We start from the raw sequence: 14,212 nt of genomic DNA, 5'->3' as shown, positions 1-14,212 counted from the left end.
CTTCACATCCCTATGGCCTATAGCCTGCCAGGCTCATGAGTTCACGGGATTCTCCAGGCAAGAGTACTGGAGTGGGTTGCCATGCCCTTCTCCAAGGATCTTCCTGACCCAGGGATAGTACCAGAGGCGGCTGAAGTTCCTGCACTGCAGGCGAATTCTTTACTGAACAATAAATATTTCCAAAGCTACTCCAAGTCTTTGCTCAAAACCCATGCCCAATAAATAAATAACAAAATTAAATAAATTAGGAGAGCCTGACATGATGATCCCCTAAACAACTGATAGGGGTTTCCCTGGCGGCTCAGTGGTAACGCCTGAAATGCAGGAGACTCAGGTTTGATCCCTGCATCTGGAAGATCCCTGGAGGAGGAAATGGCAACCCACTGCAGTATTCTTGCTTGGGAAATCCCATGGACAGAAGAGCCTGGTGGGTTACAGTCCATAGAGTTGCAAAGAGTCAGACATAACTTAGGGACGAAACCACTACCACCACCACATCCGTGGCCATTGTATAGCAGGAGTGTCCTTGCTCAAAGCCTGCCAACTCACTCCACATGGCTTTTAGCAGGAGTGAACACACAGGTTTAAGTTAAAGGGTCCAGAGATAAGAAAGGAAGATACAAACAAGAAAGCAGATGGAACCAGCTGGGACTAAGATGACATGAATCTGACCTCCAACAGATCTTGAGTCTCATACGTTGATTTTACAATATTAGCATAGTATATGACACACCTACTGGCTGCTAGGACCAGACATTAAAGACCAAAAATGGATAAAAATCAGGTGGCACCCCACTCCCTTGGAAAAAGGCCTGACCCTTCAGGGTAAACTAATGCATGCTGCTGCTGCTAAGTCACTTCAGTTGTGTCTGACTCTGTTGTTACCTAGGCAGCCCACCAGGCTCCTCTGTCACTGGGATTCTCCAGGCAAGAATACTGGAGTGGGTTGCCATTTCCTTCTCCAATGCATGCATGCATGCATGCTAAGTCGCTTCAGTCGTGTCCGACTCTGTGCAAATCCATAGATGGCAGCCCACCAGGCTCCCCTGTCCCTGGGATTCTCCAGACAAGAATATTGGAGTGGGTTGCCGTTTCCTTCTCCAAACTAATGCACAGGCATCCCTATTATTAGCTTCACTCCTCCTCCCTTTGTTTTTATTTTTTAAATCACTGTCGCCCACCTCCAGGGCGAGAAATTGATTTGTGAACACAATATCTGCTTAGTCATTCTTTGGCCACTGAGTAAAGCTTGCACTTTGTCCATCTCAGCTTGAGTTTCTCATTCACCTACTAGAACCCCAATGGAAAAAAAAAAAAAAAAGAACCCTCCCTTAAGGAGGCAGGGAGCAGGATCCAAAAGACTTAATTTGGTAACAAACAAATTTCAAAACATAGACAATTTAGATTGGAAGGCTGGACTCAACTTCTCTTAATTACCTACAAAACATAACAGATACTAATGTTAACTAGGCATTCGTTAGCTCCTCTAACTACAAACTTCTGTGTGAAATTTCAGACACCTTTTTTCTCACCTGCATCTCTTTGTTTGCAATAGATTCGGCACTCTGCTCTCCCTTAATGATCAGCCACTTGCTTGCAATTTTCCTCTGGAAAAGAATGGAAACACACTGAGGAACAGAGGCATCTGAAGACGGAAACGGAACCACCCTAGTGTGGTCAGGAGAACAGCAACTCTGACGACATCGCCTGGAAGTTTCCAGCAACAGGGGCCTCTCAGTGGCATGGAGAAGATGGAGCCATCCCGCCCAGAGGTGCAGCCTGCAGGCTGCGAGGCCTCTCCTCTGTACTCGCTGGAAAGCCTGTCGAAGAAGCACTGTCAGAACCAGGGGAATCTTCTCCACTTTGACCGGCAAGCCCCCGGCCGCCTGTCCATGTCGCCCACTTTGCGGAGGTTAAGAAGCCGCGGTGGCGGGGGTGTGCGCGGAGGTGCGCGCGGCACTGCCACTGCGCATGCGCCGCCTCAGCACGTGGCCTTGGAGGTGCACGCCTGGGGCGGCTCGCCGGAGTGCCCTGGCTCCGCAAGTGTCCTTTCCAACAAGGTATGTGAAAGCACAGAGTCTTCTCACTCCCTGTGGCCCCTAAGACTCCACTCAAGATTGCCTCTGGACTCTGAAAGGGCCCTCGACACAGCCGAGTCTGTTGAGCTCCAAATGGGGCCTGGTGAAGAGCGTACCCTTCCCATGCCTCAGCACCTGGAGGAGGGGTCGCTTCCTCAGGCCTCCTTTCCCCGGAGAGGAGACCACCCAGCACCCAGCCACACCCCAGGACCTCCCGGGCCTCAGGTAACACAGCTCTAAGCCTCCTGCCTCTCATTTGGTGAATGCAAAGCATAGTAGGTCTTCAGGTTGCCAAGTTGGCGAGGATGGGGGGCAAGGCAGCAGCGCCTGCTTGAGGGAGCCAACGGAGGAAGTCACAGAGCTGGGGGTTCACGTAGTCTTTGGGACAGTTGGCTGTCAAGTAAAAGGAGTGCAGCAGTTTGGGGAAGGAGAGCGAGGTCGAGCTCACTTTCTTTTTCAGTATCCTTGAAGGCACTTTAAGAAAGGACTCGAATTAGAAGTGGTCTCTCATGGATCAGAGAGTCAAGGTGGCTGTCTTGCAAATCCAAGCTGTGTGAAGACCACCAGGCATGGCTGGTTTTAAAGGGCAGAAAGAACAAATTATTCAAATTTCTAATGTTCTAACCTTCTTCCCAAAAAAGAAAACTCCAAAACGTTAATAACTGGGGAAGTTAATAAGCTCTTCCTTCAAGATGTCTGCTTTGGAATTTTGAATGGGTTTGACCAAGACTAAAACGTGTATTTTTCCAATTTATTTCAGAGAGAAGAATTGCATCAGAACAGGTATGTCTTTACTTTCTCCAGTGCTATGAAAGCTGTTGACTTTTTACTTTTACATCTTCTGTTCTGACATAGCAGACCCAATGGTGTATTATCCAGGGTACTTTGTTTTACAGCCTCCAAGTCACTCTTCATATTATGGGTGAAACAGTATTAATTTCCAGAGTCTCCTTTAAGAGCCCAGCATTTTACTATGGCTGGAGTATTTGTGGGTAGGGTATGACAGCCACAGGTGGCCATGGTTTTCATTTTGAATTGTCAGTGACTTGGCCTTGTCGTGTAATTAACATCCACTTAGTAATAGCTCTTGTCAGGTAGAGAAGATGTAAAGGCCAGAAACATTCAACAGTTTTTCAAAGAGAAATTCAGAGGACAAGGATAAAAGGAACAAGACGTGCTGTTTAAATCTAGGGCAACCTTTAATATGCCTGTAACAACAGACTGTGCTTTTATCTAGAATGCAGGTAGGTTGTGTCACTTCAGAAACCAACTCTGACTTTCAGCTTGGTCGCCCAGCTGTGCCAGTGGATTTGCCATTTCTTTCAGGGATGAAGAGCTTCTGTGGCAGAAAGGGAAAAATCCAAGCCAGTTTCATCCACCCAATTTGTAGGATTGGTGGGAAAGCCTTCATTTCATTTAGAAAGTCATCCTCAGGGAATTAGCCATTGTTTTATTACTGGCCCTCAATCCTCAAGCAGGAGTTTGCTGTTAATAGCAGGAAGGATAAGAGCCATCTGTGCAATCTTTGTTGATTTTAACTCTTGTAGATTTTAACGCTAGTTGGCCTAAATGTATCTTAGGTAGAGAATATTTACAAAGCCATAGGCAAATGCAAAGTATTATGTTAATGTCAACTAGTTATTGCTATGTAACAAACCAGCCGGAACTTCAGTGCCTTAAAATAGCAACTGTTTATCGTTTCTTATAAATCTGTGTGTTAATATAGGGTCAGTTGATCTAGCCTGAGCTCAGCTAGGTAGTTCTTGTGTCCCTCGTCTTTTTCATGGGACCAAATTGCTGCCCTGGGCATGTTCTTATATTGAAGGGAGAGGTTCAAGGGAATAAGTTTAAATATGCAAGGCCTCTTGGACCCTGAGCTCTATACCTTGTCTAATTCTACTGATCAAAGCAAGTCACGTACCTGAACTCAAGGGCAAGAAATTATGTGTCACCAGTATTGTGGCAAACTATATGGATACAAGGGCTGGTGAAGAATGGGGCCGTTAATGGAAATCTTCTACAGGTGCAGACCAGAATTAAGCTCTAAAATGATACATAATTCAGACATGTCAGAGAAAGTGAAAAGAGAATAGTTGCAGGGAAAGATGATGTTGATTAGAGTCAACCATGCAGAATCTAATAGGGTATTTAGGGAATTTGTTCCTTACCCTAAGAACAGTGTGATCAGATGGATATAGTAGACATGAGATTTAGATGAGAGTGGACTCTAGAAGAACAATTAGAATATTCAGATATGAGAGGTTGGAGGGTTAGGCTTTGGTGAAGGCAGTGGAGTTAGAAAGAAATATCTCGGTTCCGGAGATTGTTAGGAGATACCACCACCTACTATTTGTGAATAGTGGACCACAAGGGGTGAGGGTGAGGAAGTTGTCAAGAATGACTTCCAAGCTTCTAGCTTGCACTGTTGGGTGGCAGATGGCCCCATTCACGGATACAGGCAACCTTGGAGGAGAGAAGGGGATGTGGGTGGGTGGGATGAAAGTTTGAACATGTTGAATTTGAGGACCTGTGGAACATCTGAGTAGAGACTGTGAGTGGGTAGTTAACTAGAGAAGGCATCATGGATGGAGATCTATATCTGAGAGTCTTTAATCAAGGAATGCTTCCTAGACCACGTAAAGTCTGTCCAACTTTGCATGTAACATGGAGTTAGTAGACCCAAAGGCTAACTGCTGGGGTGCACCAAACCATTTGCAAAAGATAATGTGCAGGTAACTATTATTGACCAGCAGAATCTTTGTGAGGCAGTAACAGAAATAGTCTTCAGTGATTCAAAGGGAAAACTTGGTCAGAGGGCTTGAGGCCTTATAAAGCTGGGTGAGTTTCAGTATGTCACCATCACATACAAAATAGTGAAAAGTTACCGAAAGTCACCACAGGGAATCAAAGATGAAGTATTTTGGACACCTTGGTATATGGTGATGACCCAGAATTATTCAACATTGTTTCTTCAGGACTTAGTACAGTACTTGGCATGTAGTAGGCAATGTTTGAATGAATAAATGAAAGAGTAAGTTACTATAAACTATTCATATGTTGAATAAATATTCAAGCATTACTACTAAAATAATTTTGCATCAGCTACAGACCACTCAATCAGTACCTTTTTAAACCAAAAAATTCACTGAAAGCATGAGTTTTTGGTAAATAGCTAGCCATTTTTGGCACAAAGATCCTCTGCCTGCCTGTCTTTTGCACTCTTTCTCTCTCCCCTTCCTGTCATTTGTTCCAAGGGCTACTTCCCAGGCCATGCAGTCAGACAGTGTAAGGTAAAGGGCTCTTTACATGAGGCCCTGCTGTCCATTGAGGGAACTGAGGGGCCCTCACCTCCAAAAACTTATTAAAACTTTATTTGAAACATACTTGGGCTTTTACTATGCCTTTGAAATGATATAAACCAGGGTCTAGCAAACTATGGCAGAAATTCAACCCACCACCTGTTTTTGTAAATAAAGTTGTATTGGAGCACAGCCACATATATTCATTTAAATACTGTCCATGACTTCTTTCACACTGTAGCCACAGAATTGAGTAGCCACTACAGGGAACATATGGCTCACAAAACCTAAAATATTTACCATCTAGCACTTTATAATGGAGAAGGAAATGGCAGCCCACTCCAGTGTTCTTGCCTGGAGAATCCCAGGGACGGGGGAGCCTGGTGGGCCGCCGTCTATGGGGTCGCACAGAGTCGGACACGACTGAAGCGACTTAGCAGCAGCAGCAGCAGCACTTTATAAAGGTTTGCTGACCCTGGTATATTCAGTTAAGAAATGCTTGCTTCTGTGGCCATCAGGCAATCACAGCAATGTTTTCTTTCCTTGTAGTCCTTTTGAAAAACTAATTTTTCTTTTACTACAAATTCTCAACACATAGCCTGACAATTGGTCAGGCTATGTAAGTGAGAAGGGCCCGATCTACTCTCAGTTCTGAAATAAGCTCAGTGTTAGGACTTGGATTCTAAGTTTTTCTTTATGGAATTTCTTTCTCACTGTTGTTTCCTCTGTGTGTAACATTCCAGTGAATTCACACTCCAAATTCTTTCTCCTGTCACCAAAATATGCCTCCTGGAAAACAGTCTTTACAATGTATTCTTACTAAAGTGTGAAGGACTTCAAGCTTAAGGCATATCTACACTCATCTTTCCAAGTAGAGCAGTATGTTTATCCCCTTTTGGGTTTCCCTATACCTCATAAATGCCTCCATCATAGTATCTAAAACAAATGTGTTTCTCTGATGTCCATCTCCTCTCAGAAACAAGACCTCTCTGAGGGCAGAGACCACTTCCTTTATACTTCATCCCAACAGCCATTGCTTAGCTAGAGTCTGTCTCCAAAATATTTATTGAAGAAAAAGATGGATGGAAAGATGACAGGCAGGGTGGCAGGCTGCTTGGCTTAGAGTGTTACTTACCTGTCCCTGGTGTATTTGAATTTTGACAGAGGACATGACTTGAAGCCAAGCAATAAAGCCATGTTACTGGAATTTTAAACATCATGAAACAAGGAGGGGAGATTTTGTGGGCAGGCACACTTTCCTCACACTGCTTTTATTAAAATCAATCTTCCCAGAAAACTGTCTATCCCACCTAATTTTTCAATGGGCCTTGAAACGAGAAGGAAAATGAACATATTACATTTACGAGAACAGACTAACCTTCCAGTGCTCAAAAGTAATCAGAAAAAGCTAAATATATCCAAAACATGAAAACCAAATGACAAGGAAGAAACCAGACAAAAACACTGATTGCCAGTAAATTATCTGGAGAGTCATCTAAAGCCAGTTTCATCTGGAATAGCCCTTAGCAGAGGCAGCACAACATAATATTAAGAGTTATTGGAATCAAACTCCCTGGGTTTGAATCCTGTATTTACTTCTCTCTGGCAGCGTGACCTTGGACAAGGCTCTGAACAACTCCAAACCTCAAGAGTATTCATCTGTTGAAAGTTGCTCAGTAGTGTCCAACTTTTTGCGACCCCATGGACTGTAGCCCACCTGGCTCTTTCCAACCCAGGGATCCAACCCAGGTCTCCTGCATTGCAGGCAGATTTTTCACCATCTGAGCCACCAGGGAAGCCTGTGTCTCCCCTCATCTGTTGAGTGGAGATGCAAATACAACTGATGCTTCTACAGCACAGGGGTTCAGGACACTGACCCTCTGTGCAGTCCAAAATCCACATATAACTTTACAGTTTGCCCTCCTTATCTGAGGTTCTGTAGTCAGCGGATTCAACCAAGAACAGATGGTGTAAGTACTGTACTATTTCATGAAAAAAAAAAAAAACCTGCCTTTTAAGTGGACCTGCTCAGTTCAAACCTGTGTTGTTCAAGGGTCAACTATAGTACCCATCTAATAAGCTTTTGATATGATATAGCATAACTCAAATTTACCTTTTTTAAAAAGCTGCGTCATTCATTCATTCATCTGGCACTTCCTCTATGCAGATCACTGACTTACTCTTTCTGAAATATTCTGACCCCAGAGTGAAATGATAAATCACAGAAAGTTCATTTGATGTGTCTAAACATTAAATTCAATATAATGTTAAATCCTCCCTAAACTTTTACTTAAAACCTGTTGTATAGCTAGCACTGTCCCAGCCGTTAAGTGTGAAATCTTGGTAGAAAGTAACTACCAATGATTAGATGGCATGTTGGTTTTTCAACCACTGTTCACATTTGTTTGTTTTGTTTACATGTACAGGCTGCTTTGTTTTTGGCTGCGCTGGGTGTTCGTTGCTGCACACAGACTTTCTCTAGTTGCAGTGTGCAGGTTCCTCATTGCGGTGGCTTCTTTTGTTGCGGAGCGCAGGCTCCAGGTGCGCAGGCTTTAGTAGTTGCTGTGAACCTCAGCCCTCCATAACATATTTTGTTGTTTTCTTTTTCCCTCCAATTATATTGAGGTATAATTGACATAGAACAGTATATAAGTTTAAGGTGTATAGCATAATGATCTGAAATATGTACATGTTGCAAAATGATTACCACAATATGTTCAGTTAACATCCATCACCACGTGTAGTTACATTTTTTTTTCCCTTGTGATGAGATATGTGAATACTGTTAATTAGTTAGAGGCCTCAGGGTGTCATGGAGGTCTTCTTGGTCTGGACCTGGCTGGAGGCTAGAGTGGGAACTGGAGGCTTCCTTTCACATCAGGAGCCTTGTGTTATTTGCACTGGCATCAGCTCCCCCAGAGTGTGAACTCCCATCACAGCAGGAGTGGTGCCTATTGCTCATTGCTATATCCCTAGTGTCTCGAACACCACCTGGCACATAGTAGATGTTCAATGAAACTTTAAGGAAGGAAAAAAGGAAGTGCGTTGGTTGATTAGTTAGGCTAGGTCAAGCTTGGTAGGGGGAATTGTATCATCCCTTTTTGGAAGTTTTCTCCTCCAGCAATTTATCTCCCTCTAGCTCCTTTCAACCTCTGCCACCTTCCTAATCAGTTCTCTGTTCATCTTTTGAGTGTTCATTGGATTATTGGGGATTTGTATGACTATGGTTTGATCATACTGGGTGGTATTTTTTTTTTTTAACAGACTGGTATTTTTTAAATCTAATTATTTACTTATTTTTGGCTGTCCTTGTCTTCGTTGCTGCACTGGGGCTTTCTCAAGTTGGAGAGAGGAGGGCTACTCTTGACTGTGGTGCATGGGCTTCTCACTGTGGTGGCTTCTCTTGTTGCCGAGCACAGGCTCTTGAGTGAGCAGGCTCCAGGAGTTGAGCCCTGTGGGCTTAGTTGTGGTGCGTGGCATGTGGAATCTTCCTGGATCGGGGTTTGAACCCATGTCCCCTGCATTGGCAGATGGATTTCTGTCCACTGTACTACCAGGAAAGTCCCATACTGGGAATTATTTTGACTCTTGTCCAGAAAAGACAGTAGTCTCAAAAGACAGAGTTCTAGGCACTTACCAATACCAGCAGCTACTCTTCTGCTCTGGACACATGTGGATTTAATAACTGTCACTGATTGAGCCCAAGATGTCAGAGCATGGTGTGTTTTCCGTGCTGTTGGAACTCCAAAGCTTGTCCTTGTTGTGTTCAAAGTGACATGTTGGGATGAGTCCCATTTGTTCTCCCCACATTCATGGAGTGGCCATTCTGCGCCAGGCCCTGGAGAGTAAGCTAGAGGCTCCCATACAGTCTCCCTTCTCAGATGGATTTTGGTAACGTTTTGGTAGAAAACTGGAAATTATGTAAAGAATTATGTCAAACATGTAAAGAAAAGTTTCTAACAATCTTGACAGACTCATAATGAAAAAAAATGTTTCACAGACCTTAACCAAGAGAGCTATAGTTCCATAAGTGACAATTGAATTGTCATTTCTCTATTGATTATTTTTAAAAGGGATTTTTTAAAAGATTGTTACTGATTCTAATTGGTTGTTCCTGTGTAATCAACTCACAGTTATTAACAAGCATTCCAATTTGTACTATATGTCTTACATAAGGTAGAATACTATGGTTCTTAAAATAGAACACTGCAAGGAGATCCAACCAGTCAATCCTAAAGGAAATCGGTCCTGAATATTCATTGGAAGGTCTGATGCTGAAGCTTCAATACTTTGGCCACCTGATGCGAAGAACTGACTCATTGGAAAAGACCCTGATGCTGGAAAGGATTGAAGGCAGGAGGAGAAGGGGACCACAGAGGGTGAGAAGGTTGGATGGCATCACTGTCGTGATGATCATGAGTTTGAGTAAGCTCCGGGAATTGGTGATGGACAGGGAAGCCTGGCATGCTGCAGTCCATGGGGTCATGAAAAGTCAGACATGACTGAGTGACTGAACTGAACTGAAACTTTTTCAGTCACACAGTTGTTGGAAAACCACCCTCTGGAAAATGTACATTTATCATGAATTTTAGTATCAGACAAAACAAGGCCTAATAAACCTGCCTGATAAAAGAAAAACAACATTGTATTATCTTACTAAACTTCAAAAGATTTTTATTCCATTAATACACACATATCACTATAGGACAATTGCTACCCACTCATATTCTCTAGGGTCTTTTGTTTTTATTTAAAATTTGCACCTGGCAATTAGAGGCCAGTAGTCCTTGGTTTAAGCCTACTGTACAGAAGGAATCTTTTTTTTATTGCAATTTAAAAAATTATTGGAGTATACTTGACTTACAATGTTGTATTAGTTTCAGGTATACAGCATAGTGATTCAGTTATACATATATTCATTCTTTTTCAGTTTCTTTTCTCATATAGATTACCACAAAATATTGAATATAGTTCCCTGTGCTATACAGTAGGTTCTTCCTGTTATCTATCTTATATATAGTGGTGTCTGTATGTTAATCCCATGGAATCTTTTTTCAAGAATGCCAAAGATGTCTTTGTCCTGTTTTTAAAGGAGGAGCTTTAATTAACTTTAAACATTTCTGCCAAGGTAAAGGTCATCACCTAGTTACTGCCCCACCCACTGGCCACTGGTGGGTAGAAGAATAGCAAACCTAAACCCTTGGTTCACAGATCATGAGGAGTGGAAAGGGTCTCACTCACAGCTCCACGTAAGGAAGCTGAGGCCTTGGGAAGCAACATGCCAGGGTCACACATAATGAACGTCAGGGTTAGGAATCGCAGTCCTAAGTCGAGTAACCTGCCGCTCAGTTGTATTGCCCCCTTCATTCGTCTCCTGTGGCTTCATATTAAAGTACCACTAACTAGTGACTTAAATCAAAAGACATTTTACAGTCTGAGCATTCTGGTAGCCACAGCTCCAAAGCCAAGGTGTCAGCAGAGCCACACTTGCTCTGGAAGCTGTCGGGGAGGACTGTTCCTTGACTCCTCATGCAGGCAATTCCTTGGTTGTGGCTGTATGACTTTAATCATCTGCCTCTGTTTTCACTTGGCCTTCTCTCATCTCTATCTTTTCTCTGGGTATCTCTTATAAGTACACATCTCATGGGATTTAGAGCCCACTCAGATAATCCAGAATAATCTTATCTCAAAATCTTTTAATTACATCTGCAAAAACGCCTTTTACAAATAACACATTCACAGGTTCCAGGGCTGAAGAGATGGACATGTGTTTGGGGGGCAGGGGAGTTTCCATTAGTCGCTAAGTCATGTCCGACACTTTGTGACCTCCTGGACTGTGCAGTTCCATAGACAGAGTACCCCCAGGCTCCTCCTCCATGGAGTTTTCCAGGCAAGAATACTGGAGTGGGTTGCCATTTCCTTCTCCAGAGGATCTTCCCAACCCATGGATTTGAACCTGCATCTCCCTTCATTGCAGGTGGGTTCTTATCTAAAATAGTAACCATCATTATATATCAATTAAAAAGAAAATATCTTAAATGGTTCATAGTACCATTTTCTCTTCTTTGTATTTCCAGCTGTTTTTGGAGTCTGACTTGGGTATTTAAATTGAATTTCTGCTCTGTTGTTCACTAACAGTGAGACCTTAAGTGAATGGCTGTCTGTCCTTCTAAGCTTCAGTTTTCTTCGGCTCTATAATGAGAACAGTAATTTCCACTTCATAGAGTACTTGTGAAAATTAATGTTAGTGCATGTAAAGCTCTTAACAAAGTGTCCAGTAAGAGCTGATGCTCAGGAAGTGCCCGCTGACTTTAAGTCAGAATAATATGCACCATGAACAATCCAGTCTTGACAAAATTTATGTATTTGAGGCCCACTAGGGGACACATTTCCACCAGCCAGAAACTTTTCTGGCACTGACATGTGATCACAGGCTCATTGCTGAATGTGATGCCTGGGTGTGTGGCTTGCTCAACTGTGGGAGAGAATTCCCTGGATTCTCTACATTGTTGCCACACCAGCCCACACCATGGACCTTCAGATCTTCAGCGGAAGACAGAATAAGGAGAATTTCTGGTACCAGAAAGGAGACAAGATTATTCCAGCAACCATGGGACTAGTTCCTTCAGATCTGACCGGCCTGGGGCATCACAACTCAGGGTTAGTGAAAGTGTGGTTTTGTCTGGGTTCGGGTGCAGGGGAGGCGGGGTTCTGGCAAGCCAAAGAGGACTGTGAAGTCTGGGTCAGACACCCAATTAGTTATACAACCTCCTGGGTCCAGAATTTTATCCTAAAACAAAGAACCAGAATAACCAAGCATAGAACCAAAAGACAAAAAAAAAAATGTTTCTCATAGTTGTTTGTAGTGTGCTTCTCCAAACTACTAAAGGGCAGCAAGAAAGTTTACAGCACTTAACCGTGGCAGTGGCAGGCCAGCCACACCCCAGACATTCTGCAGTTACTCTCAGCTCATTCCTCCGTTTAATCTTCCTCTGAGGAAATTGGGTACCAAAAAAATCTCTTCCGCACCCTCTTCACACAGGATGCCATGACCCCATGTACATACCATTTCATTCGGGGAAGGGAGATAAGTCTGAATTTATTACAGTGATTGCTTCCAGTGAATAATCAATTTAGAACTGGACACAGTGACCCTGTGTGTGTGCTACGTCTTAAAAGAAGCAGTCCCATTTAGAACAGCAAAAATAAAGACACAGAATCCTGATACAGCTATCAGAATTACTTAAAGAGATACTTTTAGAACATTCTAGGCCTGACATTACACTTTCAGATTCTTATTCAGTTAGTCTGGGCTGCCTCTGTGGTCAGCCCCATTGCAGAGACAGCTATTATAAGGCCAGTGATGAGTTTACTATCCTTTAGCAGCTACTGAAAGCAGTAGGTGGGGCTTGCCTGGTGGCTCAGTTGTAAAGAATCTGCCTGCAATGCAGGAGACCCAGGTTCGATCCTTGGGTCAGGAAGATCCCCTTGGGAAGGGAATGGCTACCCACTCCAATATTATTGCCTGGATAATTCCATGGGCTGAGGAGCCTGGTGGGCTGTAGTCCTTGGAGTCACAAGAGTCGGACATGACTAAGTGACGAACACTTAGACTTTGGAACCCCCAGCACCTCTCCCCTCATGAGACCTAAATGCAAAGTCATTCTGAATTCATTGCAACTGCATTAACATCACTAATCCAATAATCTGAGCATCTCTGGCTGATACAGGCATGGGTTCCTGTGCAGAGTGCCCAGAAATCTAGTCTGCTGCCAGGCACAGGTTATGCAGAGGCAGGTTTTCTGCACCAGTTCATGTCTCTTCATTTATTATGTGCAAATGTTCTTTCTTATTGTTTTCCTACGTCTCCATATGGTTACAGCTGTAATTCTTGATAGTTTTATTTTATTAACCCATTCCCTCTTCTGATGAACACAAGAATGTCATCAGAGCTTCTGTTACACCATTCCATGGGCATGCCTATCTTTCTAGAATGAGCATCCCTGGGTTTTAGACATCAAGGCAACAAGGCCAAGGTCATGACTCGAGCCTGGTACAAGGCAGTTGTTTTCCCTCTGTTCCATGTGTGCACACTGAATGCCAAAACCTGCCCTAATGTGCTCCCAAAAGGATGCCTCATGTCAGCAGGATCCCAGACAAGGAAGAAATGGATAGGGGTAACTGAATCACCTTTAAAGGTGGAGGAACTCAAATTGCATTCTGTGTATTGTGTATGCATACAGTTATTCATTTGTGATCCAGAATGGAAGAGCAAATTCATTAGGAACCTAATGAATCTATCTGTCTATCATCCTATAGATCAACATGGCTGTGTAGTCAACAAGTTTATTTGGATATCTATTCTATGTCGAGTTCTATACTTGGTGCTTAAATTCTGTGATAATAAGACACAGTATGAGCCTTAAATGAAATCATTGTAGAGGCAAAGTGGAAGGAAGTGGGAGGAAGTAGAGCAAGGTGGCTGGCTCTCTTTGGGTGGATTAGAAAAGATTTCTGGAAGGAGACCATCTAAGCTAGAAATTAGAGATGCCTATGAGTGTGTGTGCCTGGCAAAGTGGAGATAGGCAGATGGGAACTACCTGAGCCAAGTCATGGAGGCGTGATGTGCAGGGTACGTTTAAACAGTGAGTAGCTAGCTATTACTGGAGTACACATTCTGCAGAAGATTGTGTCAGAAGGGGAGAGTGATGACTCAGTGTGCACAGGTTTGATTATTATTCATTTAGTCAAAAAATATTTATTGATCCCTTACTGAACACAGGAATTTAGACCAAGAGGTAGGAACTTAGGGTAAGAGAGGAGTTGATAAGACAT

The 14,212-nt window shown here is 43.2% G+C and overlaps 1 protein-coding gene across 1 annotated transcript in view; it reads left to right on the top strand.

Moving 5' to 3' along the window:
* The first annotated feature begins 1,132 nt into the window (after positions 1-1,132).
* Positions 1,133-14,212, top strand: part of PLEKHG7 (pleckstrin homology and RhoGEF domain containing G7) — a 79,886-nt gene continuing 66,806 nt past the window's right edge. Inside the window, exons 1-2 of the mRNA XM_040234420.1 lie at positions 1,133-2,303; positions 2,839-2,861. Of these exons, the coding sequence (XP_040090354.1) occupies positions 1,743-2,303; positions 2,839-2,861 (584 nt within the window). The 5' untranslated portion in view covers positions 1,133-1,742. The remainder of the gene's footprint in view (positions 2,304-2,838; positions 2,862-14,212) is intronic.

Source organism: Oryx dammah, unplaced genomic scaffold, assembly GCF_014754425.2.
Source record: "Oryx dammah isolate SB20612 unplaced genomic scaffold, SCBI_Odam_1.1 HiC_scaffold_29, whole genome shotgun sequence".
NCBI lineage: Eukaryota > Metazoa > Chordata > Mammalia > Artiodactyla > Bovidae > Oryx > Oryx dammah.
The sequence above is the reverse complement of the archived record's forward strand: the minus strand, read 5'-3'. Positions and strand labels throughout refer to the sequence as shown.